The following is a 14,084-nucleotide window of genomic DNA, read 5'->3' as shown; positions in this document are numbered from 1 at the left end:
GGGCGGAGCTCGACCCGGGGCGGCGCTTCCCTCTGGATTTAAACTTCCGGAGCGAAACACCCCGCAGTTCCTTAGGGAGCGGAGTGTCTTGGGCTGTGTCTGTTCGCAACTCTGCCTATTCTTGAGCAAACTGAACCCGGTAGTGCGGATGCAAAGGTCTCTCTCTGCCCGGGCTTTTCCTGCAGTCGCCCCTCGCTGGTTCCCAGGCCAAACCACTGCGATTTTAATACAAGGAGAAGGAAGCTTTTATAACACCACTGATTCGCCTTCCTCCTTGCGAGCCTTCTGGGCTACTGCCAGAAAAAGCACCCTCCCTGCGGGCGTTCGGCCCCGAACAGCCAGCAGCCATGGAAAGCAGCTCCCTTCCCACCGTCCCACATCTGCTCAGGGCAATTCCACAGCAGGAGCTGGCACTACGCCGTGGAGAAGGGTTCTGGGGTGCTGCACCACCTCCACTTCACCTTCTGGTGCAGCACTATGGATAGATGGTATTTCACAACAAGAGGGGAGAGATTTTACCTACTGGAATTTCATCCTTTTGAAAACGAACTGTAACACCTTAATGCTCATTTTGAGCCAGAGAGCAACCCTCAGCGCATCCATATTGTCGAATAAAGAACCAATGTTCTTGCTGAGCACTGATTTGAAACCAGCATTCCTTTCCCAAAAATCCAGTAAAAAACATTTAAACAATATATTAAACAGAAATCTGTACATTGTTATCCTAGAAGTGCCTTATCAATGTTCAAACCCTATGCAAGATATTTGGTTACGATATGCATGGCAAGTTGGGTCAAAGGTGGAAGGAATCCAAAAAGCAAGGCATTTTTCAACAGGCCATAAGCTGACCTCTCCTTAAGAAATGTTAGAACAAGATCTTCCTGTCTTGTTCTAAGGACATACGGATCCATCTTTGCACTCACATACCTGGACAAGTCAGGCCTAAACACAAAGTGGCTACACATATTAATATAGAAGACTTAGGCCAAGCTCAAGAGACGTGCCAGGATAACATTCCATGTATGGCTGCCATCCACAAGAGCCAGCCACGTTTGTGGCTGGGGGAGTTCCAGTGGCTGTCAATAACAGAACAGAATGACAAGAAAAGACACACTTACAGAAAGGACACACAGAATGAATGAATTCCCAAAGATCTCACTTATATTTCTTAGCACATTGCAAAGAATCATTGAAGATTAAACATGACATTCTCTGTTCATCATTTGAAATACCTGTAGTTGAAAAGAGGCAGATTTGAATAATTTCTGAGAGAATGTGCCCACATTTTTTAGGGGTCAGAATAAAAAGACTGAACACTCAACACTGCTGTTAAACTGAAAGAATAGGTAGCAAAATGTGAATGACTGGGCAAGGGCTCATGCCCCTGGACAGCATTATTTCTTCTTTAGCTAACAGTCCTCCCCAATTCTTGTAAGTGTTTTCCTTTTCAAATAGCACCACTCTGATCTTGCCTGCTTTCAGTTTAAGTCTGCAGGACTTCAACTCACCAGCTTTTCTTTCCTACTAGACATCTGGCCCCACTTTCTGGTGGCAGTGCTTCTGCTGTCTGAAAACAAAATAGAATTAAGTGCCAGGCTTTTGACTGGATTTGGCCTCCCAGCCATGAGCTGGTAGGAAAGAAAAGGCAAAGCTGAGGGCCTTCACAGAAAAAAAGTAATTGCCCCTCACTGTTGTCTAGCTTGTACTAGAGAGAAAAAACAGTCAGGAAATTGCAGAACCAACTTCCTTCTTACCAGTCAGCTCTGTGCGAGGGACACAAATCGGTGCAAAAACCCACCAGCCACACTTTGCTCAGAACTGCAAAACTCAAAGTGTGTTTTGTCCTTGCCCGATTGCTGCATGATCTACATATAAATTCAGAGTATGGCTGTTCTGTGGTTCTTTAAAGGATTTTGATGGGGTTTTCTCTTCCTCCTAGTAGGTCTTCATCCGCAAGTGATAATGGTAAACTATGGAGGTAGCTGGATTTTAATAGGCAGAATAAAATACCAAGTCAATTAAATCAATTAAAATCACAGGGTGTGACTGATCAGCACCCTCTATAGCCCCCCACTTCCAGTGAAGGACAGCTCAGAGGAGAAGGACAAAAAAACCCCACACCATCTCAGGGAAGAACAGATAATAAAAGAAGTGCAATTTGCCTCAACATCAGAATTGGAGAGTGACCTTAGTTTAGAGGAGACATTTGCACCTGTGAATCATCAGGTACCCCAAGACAATTAACAAGGAATAATGTCTTCTTGAGCAAGCCAGACCACCATGGAGGGTGTGGATATGTGGCTCACCCCAACATAAAAGTATAAAACCTGGACAACTGATAAAATATTTAAACTTTGAAAAGAACAGTGGGCTTGAGCTGGCTTCCACCCATGTTCTGCCATGACTGGGAATGTCCAGGGTCATGATGGATAGCACACCTATGTAGCTATCTTACCCTACCAAGCCAAAAACCTGTGTATCCCTAAAGATACCAAATAATTTAATTTGATATCCAACTCCTTCTCATGTAAAATAGCTGAAAGAACTTGGTCTGAGTGTATTGAACTCTGACACAGAAATATGAGAAACAGAAATGTTGTAGATGTACAGTTTCACTTCTGGAGCAGCTGCCACCTTCCAGCAAGTTTCTCACAGAGGAAGCAATTACTGAATGGCCCTACTGGCATCAGCTGCCATTATCATGGCAGTCCTGAACTTATTCTTTCCTACCGCCCCAGCTGCTGCCCCTTAGGGTGGCTGCCAACACTCCAACAAGAACAAAATTACTTCTGTGGGGTAAAACTGTTTGTCATGCTGACTTCTCCCTCAGAAGGCTCATCCAAGAGAGGAACATACCACAAACAGAGGTGATATAAAAAGCGAATTTATTTTAGCAGAAGCATGATTACAGAACTGCCTTCCAGTCTTCCACTGTCATTCAAGACACACTGTGCCCTGAGAGCTCTGAGAAATAGCGAAGTGAGAACATTTATTATTGAAAAACTTATGCAGTTGGGCTGCTTATTCAAGTAAATGATTGGCATAAGCCAAACTAAATATTCAGAAGAAAAAAAACAACTAACTTAATCATGGAGGTTTGGTCCTTCTGGAGCAGGATGTTATTTTCCATGAACATTTATATCTTCCAAAGACAGACAACGATTCACCTCTGGGTAAGGCAGTTACAACCTTACACATGCTGCTTGGGAATGCATCCAACTTTCTGAATCTGTTCTTTTTTTTGCACATTTTAGAGACTTAGACACAACTGGGACTTCTTTGACAATTCCAATGACTACTACAGTACTACTTGAAAGTCCTTTCTCACTTGAAACCCAGACTCCACTTCTTCTGCAGGACAAAAAGCCTGATGATCTGTAGTTTTCCACAGCCTTACCCGACCGTTACAGATCCAGGTACTGGAAGACTGATTCAATGTGGAATTTGGAAAATTTAGGTCCTATGCCTCCTCAAAGGGCTGGGGCTACTACACAGATCCAGATAATTTCTCATGTAAATTCTCTTCCCTGTCAAAGCCCAGATGTCATTCCTAACCGAGTGTATTCTTGTCTGCTTTTCATTGTGGAACTTCAAAGACCAGTTTCTTCAGTAGTGTTGATGTTATCTTTGGCATCTGCTTAGCTCCTTCTAATTCTCTTTTTGCCACTTCATTGTTCACTTCGGTCAGGATGGCTTGGAGATCCTCTCGCCTTGAACAGACAGAAGAGATGTTACATTGAAACACACTGTACTTGCAGCTTGGCCAGGAAGTGATGTGTGTTTGCCCCAGTAAAGTGGTATCCCAGGGAAGGCTGGTATCTTCCTCACCCTAATGCTACTGAAATTGCACATTCCACTGAATAACCACAGAATTCAGTGTGTTTGGGGGAAATAAAAGCAACTTCCATGTAGCATTGCTCTGGTTACAGCCAGAAGAGATCGCCAAGATGAAACAAACCTATAAATTCTCCACTCTTCGGGACGCCATATTTTCTAAATGAAGTTTATGAGGGGATGGGTGGAAGGCACAGGGAAAATTATGCCTGCACAACACTGGGGGGTTTTGTCTGTGTAATCAACAAATTCACCTCTAGTCAGGTGTCACTGGAAGAAAAAAAACTTATCAGACAAAAAATGTTAAAAAACACACACATATACACGCTTCTTTGTGTGTAACGTTGCAGCATTACAACCCTGGTTTTGTCACAGGAAAATCAGGGGAAGTCACTTATACTTTGACTTATCTGTAGAAGACTAACAGTGCCCAATTTCAAAATAAATACTGTTCTCGACTGTCCTGAATGGGAAAAGCATTAATTGCACAAATGCAAACCAGTGTGTTTCAGCACAGCATGCTTAAGTATGCACATCTGCAATACTCCAAATGGAAAAGAATTAGAAATAGTACTTACTGTGGGCAAAGCAACTCCATCTTCTCACAGAGGGATTGAATGTAAACACTGCCAGTCTTCCGACTGCGGTAGGACAGGTAGTCCTCCACTGTAGCCATGCCAATCAGAATATCAGCTTTATCAGGAATGGAAGTCAAAGGACTAGCATCCACCTCAAGAGGTCCAGAACAGTCTGATTCTACTGCAACAGATGGATGACGTACAGAGCCTTGGCAAGCCTGGATAATAAACACCTTGGGTTTGCCAGCAAGAGAAGGACAATTAGTTCCAGTGAAGCAGGAGACTAAATCTTCAATATTTACACATTCATCATCAACACCTTTTATTTTGTCTTTTTCACCATGGGAGAAAATGAAGCAAACAAAACAGTCCATATTTCTATGATCTTTCTTGCTGTATTCTTTAATTGTCTCATATATTTTTTTTCCTTCTAGATCCATATACTCAATTGTCTCAAACTGAAGCCACTTAAAGACCCTCTTCACAGCCTCTGGGGAAAAAATCAGAAGGAATTTGTTAAACATAACAAACAAACATAACAGTGACAGGGAAGATGCTGAAACATTATTCTCTGTGTAGTAGATCAGATACTAGCAGAAGTGTTCAGTTCCCACCAGTAAAATCACCTGACTGGCTCTTAGCCTGCCAAATCCTATTTAGAAAAACCCAAATGCCTTATTTGCCTAATTTTATTTTTTTTAAAACACAACTGGGTTAAGTATCATGCTGTCTAAAACAAAAACAGGTTTCAGATTCTGGGTTGTATTGGCACAAATTAGTGAAGTTTATTGTGTTAAAGCAAGCTGTAACTATGCATTGCATAGTAGTCTCAGATGCGTAACAATAGTTTGCAAGTTAAAGAAGTGCCACCTCTTTAGAATGACAAATTCTGCCACTCTTAAGTGAAGTAGGTCCCTCATTCTGTGAGAATGGCAGATGCAGCAATGGCTGATGCTTCATAGCTCACCAATGCTATGAAGACTTCTCAGCAAATGGTGGCCTAATTGTTGTGTGGGCAGAGAGGAAGTAGCTGGGAAGAAAGCAGCTTGTAAATGGGCTGGATGGAGTTAAAATATCTGTGACATGTCCTTTCAGGAATCTGACTTTACTTTTTTTACTCTTGTTTATCTTAAAAGTGATTGCAGAAAGACAGGCTTTAAGGAAAATTACAGAGCATTTATTTGAGCATTGAAGAGAATTTGAGGACTTAAAATATTTTTCTATGATAGCTAAGAACTGAAAACAATGAAGAATTGTAATGGTGGAATAATCACTTTTTCTCTAGTTGTACATACAACCAATTAAAACAATGCCTTTTTCCTAGAACAAAATTAGATACTTCTTTAAGCCATCAGCTAAATGTTGGAAGTATATATTTCCAATTGGTACCATGACTGTCACTCCTGTTCTGGAGGTCAAGGAGTACCATAGACATGATTCTTCTTCACAGCAAAGATTAGATAATAGTTTTCAAGAATTATCAGAGGAAAAAACCCAAACCAATAATTGAATTTAACAAGTACTTACCTCCATCTTGCAATGTTCCCTCTCTATTGTAACGTGGATTTCTAAAAATGTGGTTGTTAAGAATTAAGCAGTAACCATGGGGGATATTTTTCATCTTATATATTTTCCCATGCTGCAGAAACAAAACAAACAACAAGAAAAAAAAAAAAAGCAGGTAGGAAAGCAGAGTCAAGCATTCAAAAGAGAAATACACTATATACAGATTACTGGTTCATCATTATCTAAGCACAAAATAAAATCACAAAGGCCAAGAAACAAGAAAGGAAAGCCCAAGGATACAACTTAGCTACAGAGGAGAGAAATCTGCATTGTCTCCCTGAACCCCTCCTCCTCTCTCTCTTCAGTCAGGATATGACTTTGACATGGGGGAAAGGATCCAGAAACACAAATTTCCATATGCATAGGAAAAGTTCCTGCACCCCACCATTTCCTCTGAGGGTCCTTGTGCAATTCCAGTGAGGTAGGGGAGCTTCTGCTGTTCCCTTCACATCTATCCAGGGGTATCCTGGCCAGGACTTTAATGTCCCAGTCTCCATTATCATTAAGATTGGTTTCTTCACTCAACTGTTTGTTCATATCTTGCTTAAAAGGTTGCTGACAACTAGGTGCCCGCAAAGTAGGCTCGGTCTTGTTTGGAAAATAGGAATTGTTCCAAGGCCTACCCCTCCATCTTGGCTGTTCCACCTGCTTAGTGTTATGAATTTATGCTCCCTCTCCCAGGAGATGGATAAATACTTTAAAGGTACTCTTGAGGTATTTCTCACCTGTTTTGCTGCTCCTTTTTCCTCTGGATGCACAGACACAGACACAGGATAGCGGACTTCTTCCCTAGAATAATTTTCTAAGAAGGAGAACATAAACAAACATTTTAAAATCACAAGGATAAATCTTCCACTGTGCATATTTCAACACTCAAAAAGCCAGAACAAGGAGTGAGGTGGAGGGGGTTTTCACGCCAGTGAGACACCAGCGTTTTGGAGAGCTGGGCCAAGCTTGGCTCCAGTTTCACAGACTGCTGGTTGTTATAGAAGCCATGCAGGGCTGTGCTCCACTGCTTCTCTGCTCCTCTGCTCTTTTACTGGTAGCAAGACACAGATAATAAAAGGCTGAATGTGAGTAGTCCTCCCAGGCAAGCCATTCAGCAGCCTCTCAACTGTGGGATATATAAGTGAAAGAGGACACCCATTTTTAGCACAAAATAGCACAAAATGCTGGTCCATTTACTTCTGAGGCTACTGTCTCTTCTCCAGAGAACTTTACTGAGTGAGTGGATGCAAGGATGCAAAATACCAGCATAATGAAAGATCTCCTCAGAGCACTTTTTTGAATACAACTTCCTGAAAAAAGTTAAGAAATCATCAAATCCATTACTCTTACCAAAGAAACAAAATCACAGTACTCATTTTACAAGTTACAAAAACTTGTTTAAATGAAATTTAATTGTCATTAAATGAAATTTAATTTAATTGTGTTGGGCTCTACACAACATGCTTTTTTTCTACTTATCAAGAGGACAAAATAACAACAATACTACTAGAAAGCTATTCCCTAACACAGGACTTGCCTGGCAATAGCCTACCTCGGCAATTATCTTCTGCTCTTTTAGAGACACCAGTAGAGTACAGCAGCAAGAAAACATGCAGGGAGAACTGCTTGGTAGCTCTGCAGGGTATTGCATGGACTGTTTAAATGTATCTGAGGAAATTCACGACCTGAGTTGTTTAGAAGGAAGTTGCTATTGACCGAAACATCCTGTTTTCCAAAGGAACACCCAACTGTGGTGCCTGAAAGCACCACCTCAGCTGCTACAGCCAGGATACAATGAAGTCCTTGAAATTTCCCATCTGGTTACAGAAAGTTACACTTTAGCCACGTGACTGATTTTCAAGGACTTCCATTTGACTAAGAGCGTAGGGCCTGGCTAGCAGAAGGTAGTGCTGACAATCTCCCAACACAAGTTTCCCTAAGTCACCTGTCCCTTCCTGTGTCTTGCAGTGACTTGGAAGTTTTGCTGGTCCAAAACCAGCACTGCACTTTTTCCTGAACAGATAAATTGCATTTAAGGCAAAGAGAAGGCAGAAGAAGGCCATTTCCAAGGGACAGAACATACTTCAAGGATAGATACAAGAATCCATTATGGGATAATGAAGTAGCAAACTTCAGAAATCAGAGTTCTCCAAAGCTGTTCTGCCTGTCCTAGGGTACCATAAGGTCTCTACCTTTTTACTGGACTTCTAAGCTGCCAAGGATGGAGCCATAAAATCCACAAAAGACCCCAGATCTGTTCTTAAACAGCTTAAATAAATTTACCTCTTTTTTTTTCTTCATAGGCATCAATCTTTTTCTTTATGTCAGCTCTAAATCTCTGTAATATATCTTTCAGCATTGTCAGGTTATCTTCTTTAATTATCCCATTTATTTCCATTTCCAGAAAGAGCTGCAACATTGACTGGTAAAACAAAAACACATAACCCAAACTCATCCAGTGACCTCTAATAACCACAGTATCAGGCAGCTCTGCAACAGGGTAGAAGACAACATCCTCATTCCCAGAAACTGATAGCTAAAGACCTATTACTTTTTCCTCCAAAACTTGTTAAAGCAAGGGTCAAGATGCAATGCAACTGAATAAACCCATTGCCACTAAGGTTAAAGAAGGACAATTAGAAATTGCCTATAACTAGGCTATCCTGCTTTGTTTCAGCAGTACAAAGCATTGATGAGGATAACATAACATCCTGCTGTGCCTTTGTGTTCTTATGGAGTGCGGCTAAGTCCTTTAGCTATGCCATTTTCCATTTTCTATCACAGAAAATCTGTTCAGCACTAATTTTGTTTATTAAAGCTCTATTGTCCACCAAGTTGGAGGTAAATCTGCCACTTTTCCTCTACGTGCCACAATACAAATAGGACTTTTAAGGAAGGTTCTTAATAATACCAAGCATTTTTATAACACAGCTCATTACAAATATTAAACTAGCTCACCCAACCTCTTAATACTTTTGGGGGAAAGTTAACAATGCGTTGTTACTCCACATTATAATAAAGAAGAAAATTTACCCATTGACACAAAAAAATTTGTGGTTCAACTCACATTAGAACTTGATTTTCTGTCTCCAAAACATTGTTTTTCCTTTAGCAAACATCACTCTTCTTAGGTATAGCACATGTCTTGTAAAAACATTTGTCTTATAAATGCCAAGCAAAGATTAAAAGAAGAGCCTGATGGGTTGTGCAAGAAGATAAGATTAAAGAGACAGGTGGTGGAGAGAAAATAGAATCAGAAGAGCAAAAAAGGCAAAGATACAATGGAAAAAATAAGGATCCATTTTTTCACACAGCAGCTATTAGCTAACATCACAGTTTTCAAACCAGATTTTCATGAGAGCAGACTGCTTTCTCTTTCCTCCCTTCTTACAAGAACTAGAGGACTCTGAACTATCCTTGCAAAAAACTTCTCAAGACCATTTTTCATACAGCATTTTCCTGGAGCTTGGTCTTTGGTAGTTGTTTTTGGAGCAGGAACTTCACACTTCTGACATCTTCTGAAGTCAAGTCTTCTGCAATTCCATACAGCAGTTGCCTGACAATAAACAATAGAGAGACCTTCAAGAAAGACATAAACACCACAATTAAACATTCGAACTGCAAGATGTAAAACTCACAATGGCAGGAATTCATGTGTAATGAACACAGTGATGCTGGGATATTCACAAGACAGCAGTGCAGACAGAAAAGGCAGTTGCCACTGCACTGTTGCATCCTGCGTGCTGCCCTGTTTACCTGTAAGGTGACACCCGTGCCCTGCCCCGGAGCTCTCTCTCCATCTCCTCGCGGCTGGAGCCCAGCTGGGCAGTCAGGAGGTCGATCCGATGGATCCGGTAGAGCAGCTCCTTCAGGAAGAAAAGGTTCCCTGCCCCGATCATGTCTTTCTCCTGCAGCACTTCAAGGAAGGCCTTGGGCTCATGGATGGCTTCCAGCTTCCTCCTGGGCACATGCTCCAGGCTGAGGAATTTAAGAGCTGCCAGTTCCTCTGTCACCAAAGCCTCAGAAATTTCAAAAAGCAGTTTGTGGAATTCTGTACTCATTTCACATCAGGATTTGGATCTAAACATAAGCAGAAGTTGATTTCATTTGTCAGTAAGACTAGTGCAACAACACGATTTATGTAAGAGGTATCACATCATGAAGAGCAACCCAAAATAAATGCATGCAATCAGAAGTCTTTCAATAGAGAGAGGCTGACTTGCTACTTGTAGCTTTGATGCTTAGCTCCTTCAGTTCTCTGGACTTAACAAGAGATATTGAAACCTCTGTACTAAGTGACATTAGCAGAGAAAGTCATAGATAATACTTGCTTCCTATGGTGTGTCTAGGCAGTGGGAAGTACCAATGTACAGGATGTAGAATCCTGGCAGGTTGCTGTTGGTTTTCTTTGGATTTGTTTTTTTTTTTTTTTAAGTTTGATACCATTTGGGAGAAACAGCCACTTGCCAGTCTGGAATAGAAGCTGTGTAATAAACGAGACTGCAAAATTTTACACCATAACAGGATTAAGAGTCCACATTAGTGTAGCTACTTTAAGCTATCTGGCTTCTTTGTTCTTTTTATACTGCTTCTGGCCAGCATACCCAAAGCACCTCTTCCTGTTTTGGTTTATCTGCATCAATTAAAACTCAGTTCCCAGCTCTCAATTAAATTATAATATTAAAAGCAAATACAGATCATGTCAACCCTTTTTAAAAGGCCAGAATAATTCTTATCAAACTATCTCTGTTTCACTGAGCGGGGAATACCACCTCCCTTCTCCTCCATGTTCTCCATCAGCTTTAGAAATATTAAATTAGGCTTATGGATTCAACTTTTGAGCACAAAAGGAAGTTAGAAAATACCAAGCCTTCCAGCTATCTCCTCTGACACTTAAGGACCTGCCTCCACTGATGTGACAACCCATTAGCATGTTGGTGTCTGTTATAACCTCTTCTCAAGCTGAACAAAGACACTGGACGTGCCAGGAGCTCGCATTGCTTGAGTGTACCATCTTCTTAACTGTGGCAACCAGCCCAATATTTAAACTCAAAAGGTATTGGCTAACCTGCCCTTAAATTTATACAATACACTCCCACAAGAGGGGAGGCTAACAAGCCCTTAATTTTGCATGATACACTTTACAGCTCCCACAACAAATTCCTCAAAAGGTGCTGGCTCCTGAGGCACAAAAGTCTTCACAAGCTCCTCCCTCCCACAACAAACTTCAGAATGGAATATGGGGTAAAATATTATAGCTCTGCAAGCCAAGAAAGAGAAGAAAGCAAAGAATATCCCCAGTCCTTAGATTCTGTGATGATGCTGCCACATGTTTTGTCTGGAGAAGGAGAGAGAACAGAGAGGGCATAAAGGGGGGAGGGGGTGTCCTTGTCCTTGTCCTGCTGGACTGGGTGCCCAGCCCTTGTCCTGCTGGAGTTAGCCTGGTGCATGCCCATTATCTAAATTGACTTGTGCGTTTTGTTCAGGTGTGCACTGCCAGCCTTTCTCCAGGAAGTGAGCTGGGCTGGGGGATGGAGCATGAGTCTCAGGGTGGAGCAGGGACTTGGCTCAGCACAGCCCCACTGCCTCAGGACCTTCTCCCCGGTCACACCTCTCCTGTGGCAATGCTCAGAATGTTTGAGACAAATCAGCCTACAGCTGGCACTTAAAGGACCTGCCTGCACTTCCTTCTACTAAGAGACCCATTTGCCATTTTACTTTCCCTGCCCTAGGTGTCAGACACCTGGGAATCTCTGAAGAGAAACTGTATAAATGCATTCAGAACAGGGCTCTTGTCTTATAGACACTAGCAGTGGGAGATAGAAAAGTTGACAATGACAAAAGAGAGTTTTCTAATCCTAGTCTACTGGAATACTGCAATCCATTTTACTTATTGCTACTGCAAATGTTTCAATAACAGTACCCCGAGGTAGCCCAGCTGGAAACTGGAAATAATAATTCGCAGACAATTGTATTCTGCTGTCCTCCCAGGAGCACTGTACAGCAAAGGAGCTTTTTGTGGCACGCCCATGGTCAGAATTGTGTAGGTTAGCAAGAGTGACTGTACAACTGAATCTAGTAAATGTACAACTGAATCTCAAACCTTTGTATTTCAAGTAAACTGATAAACACTGAAACACGTTGTGACACAGCACAATTTGTTCTGCCCCAAAATACTGTTTTCTTTAAATCCATTCAAACCAAACTTTTGAACAGGCAAGAATCCATATCCTTCAGCCTATGTAAACCAATAGTATCTGAATGTGCTTAACCTCACAATTCAGTGATTACCTGACTTTGTATTTCTATAACCACACAGGAAAGAATAATATTTTCTTGGTAGGTAGCTATGAAATGATCTTCTTTCTCACATAAATAATGCATTTAATTTAAGATACAAGATATATTGCTTAGAGAAGCAAATCTTTCTTGTAAAGAGAATTTTCATTTTATTTCTTAAAGGCTGTAAGTTTCAAACCCATGAAATCATTGCAGTTAGAAGACATGTGCCACCTATATGTTACATTTAAACTTGTCTGTAATTACAGGGAGCACAATTTTCTCCCAGTTTGCTAATTTAAAGGCACAACTGATACCAGTAAAAATAATATTAATTGTAGTAGTAATTTTAAATCACTTACATGGGAGAACAACTCTGAAGAAAGTGAGACGGCCAGTCTCTAAAGTTCCAGGAAAAGTCTGCCTTTTTTACAATACGGTATTGTCACATGACTTCCAAGAAATATGTTACAATGGAATAAAATGCTAATAAAGCAGGAGATCCCTACTTCAGCTACTTCCATTTTCAGAGAACTGATTATTACAGAACTTGTGAGAAAAAAATGGTAAACAAGCCGTGAAGTAATCAGGTTTTGCTCTTGTTTTACAGCAACAACTAAGCAACATACCTAGTGCTTTCTAGCATAGAGCACAGCTCAGCACATTTGCTTTCACACACAAATTCTAATTAAAAAACAGTGAAAGATATTTTCATTTAAAATATCTCAGTCCCACTGCCCTGCTGTGTCACCAGATCTGCCATGACTTACCTCCTTTCTCTGAAGTCCCTCTCCAACTCATTCCAGTTTATTTTTAACAGCAAGATATTTTTTTAATTTAGAAAAACGCCAACTATTAGCACCAAATTCAGTAGCAGCACTCAGTAAATTCAGGGAAATCAACAACTAAACATTCTTCTTAAATTATTTATGTAATATACTTCCCCATTTAGAGGAGAATTTGAACATAATTAACTTATTACATCTTTGCTGTCTTTAAAGTAAAGAACTTAGCGTTCAATGAAAATGTTCCCAGCATGCAAGTCGCTGGAATCTTCCACGAAGCAGGAAATAAAACAGCACTCAGTATGGCTACCAGACTCTCAGCAGACCTTCAAGGCAGCATGATGAAGAGAGGAGTGCTGAAATTTATAAAAATTTTGCAATGAAAACAATCATTCATGGATTTCAACCTATCTATCTTTACAAACTCAAAACTATACTGTACCCGTTAATAGAATGAGGCATATAAATCCCTTCCAAAAGGCACACTCCAGTAAGAGATCAGAAAACCTTGTTTCACTGGCAGGAACTGCACCGTCATCCAAAGGCTGGGAACAGCACAGAGGAACACCACAAGTACTCTTTCATCTTCAGGTCCAAAATGTTTGTCTCCATGTCATTCCAAGTCTCAGCATCTCTTTCCCTCCATAATTTCTTCTGTGTCTTACCTGAACCAAGACTTCAGTTGCAGTCTGAAAGAGCCACCATGCCGTGATGTGCACTATGACAAATAGATAATGGCTTCTCCTCTCAATCAGCAGCTGGAAGGTCCACCCCTTTTGTCTCTATTAGTTTCACTTTTGATTTCTTCCTCTCGCCCTTCCTGGAAAAGTTACTGTCCTTTTGTTAAAGGCAGTTTGTCCTTCTCCCTCGGCTCCCCTGCACTCTGGTTTCCTCCAGAACTGTCTCAGTGACCCAATCTTTTCCTTGTGCAGCCTGCTAAAACTTCATCTCCCTGGAAAGGGTGATCTTGAGGAAGGAAAACTGCTGCAGCTTCCTGCCTGCTCAGCAACTAACAATTGTCGCCTGCACTGGCACAAGGCGGGACACACAGCTC

The 14,084-nt window shown here is 41.2% G+C and overlaps 1 protein-coding gene across 3 annotated transcripts; it reads right to left on the bottom strand.

Annotated features, from left to right (window-relative positions):
- Positions 1 to 2,868: 2,868 nt before the first annotated feature.
- Positions 2,869 to 14,082, bottom strand: LOC135308733 (caspase-8-like). 3 transcript variants are annotated; one of them, XM_064434075.1, is made up of 8 exons: positions 13,696 to 14,082; positions 9,723 to 10,046; positions 9,417 to 9,522; positions 8,250 to 8,388; positions 6,704 to 6,780; positions 5,940 to 6,051; positions 4,413 to 4,902; positions 2,869 to 3,710 (listed from the first exon to the last, which is right to left on the bottom strand). In XM_064434075.1, exons 2-8 carry the CDS (start codon positions 10,025 to 10,027, stop codon positions 3,578 to 3,580), a joined length of 1,362 nt encoding a protein of 453 aa, XP_064290145.1. In that variant the 5' UTR covers positions 10,028 to 10,046; positions 13,696 to 14,082; the 3' UTR covers positions 2,869 to 3,577. The 3 variants fall into 3 exon arrangements, with proteins under 3 accessions (XP_064290145.1, XP_064290147.1, XP_064290146.1); XM_064434077.1 differs by lacking the exon at positions 13,696 to 14,082 and adding an exon at positions 13,473 to 13,601; XM_064434076.1 differs by lacking the exon at positions 13,696 to 14,082 and adding an exon at positions 13,016 to 13,266.
- Positions 14,083 to 14,084: the final 2 nt, after the last annotated feature.

Source organism: Passer domesticus, chromosome 10 (genome assembly GCF_036417665.1).
Source record: "Passer domesticus isolate bPasDom1 chromosome 10, bPasDom1.hap1, whole genome shotgun sequence".
NCBI classification, from domain to species: domain Eukaryota; kingdom Metazoa; phylum Chordata; class Aves; order Passeriformes; family Passeridae; genus Passer; species Passer domesticus.
Note: the sequence above shows the minus strand (reverse complement) of the source record. Positions and strands in the feature narration are given on the sequence as shown.

Excerpts from the sequence above, each read along its gene's own strand:
- LOC135308733 (XM_064434075.1), bottom strand. The coding sequence starts at position 10,027 with ATGAGTACAGAATTCCACAAACTGCTTTTTGAAATTTCTGAGGCTTTG. Across the intron at positions 9,523-9,722 it reads GCACGGGTGTCACCTTACAG|GCAACTGCTGTATGGAATTG; the intron begins GTAAACAGGGCA and ends GTTTATTGTCAG. Across the intron at positions 8,389-9,416 it reads CCAAGCTCCAGGAAAATGCT|TCAATGTTGCAGCTCTTTCT; the intron begins GTATGAAAAATG and ends TTGTTTTACCAG.